Source organism: Odontesthes bonariensis, chromosome 21 (assembly GCF_027942865.1).
Source record: "Odontesthes bonariensis isolate fOdoBon6 chromosome 21, fOdoBon6.hap1, whole genome shotgun sequence".
Taxonomy (NCBI): Eukaryota; Metazoa; Chordata; class Actinopteri; order Atheriniformes; family Atherinopsidae; genus Odontesthes; species Odontesthes bonariensis.
Genome location: NC_134526.1, coordinates 11241580 through 11245721, shown reverse-complemented (window position 1 = coordinate 11245721; position 4142 = coordinate 11241580). Strand labels below are relative to the sequence as shown.

General features: G+C 38.7%; 1 protein-coding gene across 1 annotated transcript; it reads right to left on the bottom strand.

The window, feature by feature from the left end:
* Window positions 1-626: 626 nt before the first annotated feature.
* Window positions 627-3730, bottom strand: psmg3 (proteasome (prosome, macropain) assembly chaperone 3). The gene is made up of 3 exons (XM_075453647.1): window positions 3589-3730; window positions 2635-2854; window positions 627-1128 (listed from the first exon to the last, which is right to left on the bottom strand). The coding sequence occupies exons 1-3, from the start codon at window positions 3591-3593 to the stop codon at window positions 979-981; spliced, it is 375 nt and encodes a 124-aa protein (XP_075309762.1). The 5' UTR covers window positions 3594-3730; the 3' UTR covers window positions 627-978.
* Between the last annotated feature and the right edge of the window lie 412 nt (window positions 3731-4142).

Genomic DNA, 4142 nt, shown 5'->3' with positions numbered 1-4142 from the left:
TCACGTGGCCTCGCCTCCGCCAATGTCGTCATCACGTTGCCGCCTAATGGGCGGATTGTAATTTAACCTTGGGTGTGACTGCTCAAATGCAGCATTCCTCTCACGTGTAACCATTGACGTTTCCTTTCCTAAGCGACAAGAACCTGAGACCTCAGTGTGAACGATCACCAACAAAAGTTTCATACATGCTTTTTAAAAGTGTGAGGGATCAATTGTGATCCCTTAGTTGCTGCACAGTAATCAAATGTAACAGAACTAACTGTTTTAAGGCATTTCTATCTTTCTAAGTGTTCATTAGCTGCCTTCCTCTGATACAAACTAAATATAGTGAACCTTGAGAAAATCTGCCTTAATTCAGAATGATCCTTGACACCAAGCTAAAAAAAAATATATATAAATTTTGCTAAATTCTTTAGAAAGCAATATCTCACACTATGGCCGCTCTTAAAAAGTGGATTTATGGAATCCCGTTAACCTTTTCCTCTATGTGTTCTCACGAAATAATAAAGGAGTAGCTATTAAATATAATATCAAACAATGTGCAGCTCTAAAGTGTGAGGAGCGACTCCGTTTTGCTGCTAATGTCACAGAGTTTTAAAGGACAAAAATAAGGTAGGACAGCCATCTTAAAGTTGGTTTTTGAGAATTTTATTTCTAAATTCTACTCATGACAAGTTTGAAAAATTGCGTTCTGCAATAGAAAAAATGACAAAGATATTACAACAGTACGATCAATACATCTTTCATACAGCGATGAAACAGGACATATCGTTCTTCATGATGGACACTATACGTTCCTCCGTTTCCGAGGGAACGGGAGCAGACAGAAAATCCACGTTTGCAACAGACAAAATCTAGATTAGGTTTACCAGAGGATATTTTGCTTTTCTTTATGTGATGCTGGAAAAATGGGACTCCAGAATACCTTTATTTTACCTCGTCTTTGGGCTCCATGCCCATTTTTTTCTGACTGACTGACTACCAGACCTTACAGCTTTCGATGATCTCTTTAATTTGTTTTATTGAATCCATAGAAGTATCCTTCAGAGCCAATCCCAGCAAGATGGGCCTTCCAGCTTGTTGTGCAATGGTGGAAGCCAGGTTTTTGGCACAGACATGTGTCAGTGGCTGAAAAATACAAAGACAAACATGGTATCAGATCGGACAAAAGAAATTCTGTGTGCAGCAAGTCTATATCAAAAGAAAAAGCAGCAAACAATCACGTTTCAATAGCTGGGCATCAAAACAGTCACCTTTGCCAAGGCCACTTTGAATTTAGATTAAATATTTGAACGTTTTCAAACTCTGCAAGTTATATTTATACCCTGAAAAGCAACATTTTCAATCAAATTATGTGCTGCTGCCAAAAAATGTGTGGTAAATAACCGAAACCGTCTCTTCTGCCATCCAGCATTATTGTTTAAGTTCCCTAATTCCACGCGCATCATGTTAAAAGTAATTAACACTTTTTGAAGTTCTTTTAAACAATGCAGCTTTCGCTCGTCTTATGATTTAACTTGACACAATTTTAATGTACAGTGAACCCTCGCTATAACGCGGTTCACCTTTCACGGTCTCGCTGCTTCACGGATTTGCATCGTGCATTGTGTTCTGCATTCTGATTGGCTAAACAGTCTGTCCGCTTCTTCTCTACCTGTGTGTCAATAACGTTGCGGTTTAATATGCCCAGAAGAAAGAGCGACAACAACTACCGATAACTATGTTCTTCTCTCGAAAAAACACACCTGCACCGCGGGCTTTAGAAGAAAAAAACGCTACAGAGCGGAGTCAGGATGCAGCGGCTCAGTCAGAAGAACACGTGAGTCACTATTTGTCCCACTGTACTTTGTATTTTTTTTTCATAATCATTTTTCATTTTCTCCCATTCTAATCCAATGACTCGGGTCGCAGTGGGGCGGTGCTGATCGCCGCAATTTGAAGCCTTCAGTTCGTATTGATGATTAAAATTATTATTTTACAGTACAGTAGTTATTTGTAAAAAAAAAAAACGTTTATACAGTTCATTTATTTGTTAAACAAATGCTTGGGCCTGTAAAAAGGTTTTGTTCTTTGGTTTCAATGTATTATGGAGTATTTCATTGTATAATAATTGTAAAAAAAATAAAGGTTACTACTTCACAGATTTTGCCTATCACGGGTTCTTTTTGGAAGGTAACCCCCGCGAAAAACGAGGGTTCACTGTACTCATTGATGTGGTTGTAAAATGCAAGCTGGCCGCCATGCAGAAAACTAGAAAATCAAAGAGTCTTCTCCAGAGATAATACTTTCTTTAGAAATAAATGTTATATCTCATTAACTTCACAAGGAAAGTTTGTATTAATTTTACTTTTCTATTGATGACACATCCTCTGAACCGTGTGCCTCTTAAAATGACAAGCTCCTGCAGAGATGAAATGAGTTTCCTTGTGTAAATTTTAAAAGACCACTGAACTCCATGCCTCCACACATCTAATTTCTCCACAATCTGCCAGAGCAGTTCAGAACCAATCTCATCTGCCCTTTCACCGCATGAAATGAGTTACCCCATGTGACAACAAGACTGCCTGATGTCCTGTGAACAAGTCTATAAACCCACTGATACAATATTCATCTGAACAATTTAATCCAACGTACCTCGTCCTTTCCCAGCAGCACTTTGGTGGAGAATGTCGGGGTGCTGATATCATTAGATCTGGAGTCAGACGTGACTGAAATCAATGTCCCAACTTTGCCATACTGAGTTAGAACTACAAATATGTAATTACTGAACTCTGTGCAGACGACTTCTGTTGAAATTCCATTCACTTCTTTCTTTACTTGCTTTGAATTGACGGACTCAGACATTTTGTTAGTCCTGGGGAGAAAAAGGAAAAAGACACAGGGAAAGACACATGAAGATTGTTCAGAGGCGCCACTTCAATTGATTCTTTGCCTTGTGATTTAAAATAAAAAGAGGCTTTTTTTTTCTGTATTTAGTGATTGACAATTTTTCAAAATGTCTAAATAAAGTACAAGAAAACATTTTTACTATCACAAAATACCAAAAAAAAAAGAGATATGACCTTGTTTCCAAATAAATAAATCTTAACATTTACATTCTATCTTAAAATATGAGGGTGCGCTCTGCGTGGCATCTCTTTAAAGTTGCTAAGTCTTTCCCAGTAAGTCAGACATGGAAATTAACTGCTCATATATCAATGAGCACGTGAAACTTTAAATATCTCTGCGGTTAGGACTCATGGTGGGACAAAACACAAAAACAATAGGCCTACGCCTAAAGTACGCCTAACATAAGGAGAGCCCTATTTGGATTATGAGACTGTAAACCAGACTATGTAGGCGTTTTATTAGACAGAAAACAGTGGTCTGAGTTGTGCATCGTGTCCTTCCCAAACACAACACACAGAAAGATAATAAAATAGGTGATTTCAGTTTCTTTCGAGCACAGAGAGAATGAACAGCCCCGCTAAACTAATGCTGCAGTTTAGCTGCTAACGTTAGCCTCACAGCTCCTGTAAGACCCAACTGTAATGCCACTGTTTAAATGACTACAAATATTTTTTTCACGTCAGTGTAAAACCTCCTCACCCCATATCTCCGTCTGTCCGCAGTTCAAACTTGAATATTTCCAGAATCTCTATATTTTCAGCAACTTCTGCACGGCTTCGTCAACCTACCTCGAGCATTAAAACAACAAAACACCAACGTGCTTCGATTTGTTCAGCGTACTCTGCGTGCGCGATGACGTCACTACAGGGCGTCTGCTGGCTGCGCTAGTCCTCGGCCCCGTTGTCAAACTTCTGATATTTCAAGATACGAAGTGAAACTTGACATACAGCTATCCATCGGCATATTCAAATGAATTGGTAACTGACACTGTTTAATAGGAAACTACGATTGTAAGATAAAAAAATTGCACGTACTAAACAAAAGTGTTAAAAGCAGTGATACAAAACCGTGGCTGTTGAGTATATCAGATCCACACAGGATAATTGAATGTAAGTTCAAATAGTAACCCACATGATGCTTATTACAATGTACACCAGCGACCAAAGTAAGCTTCTAGGTTTTTTATGCGGGTTAAGGGATAGGGTGAGGATGAATCAACTACATAGTGGGAACACGCCAATAAGCCTGGGGTT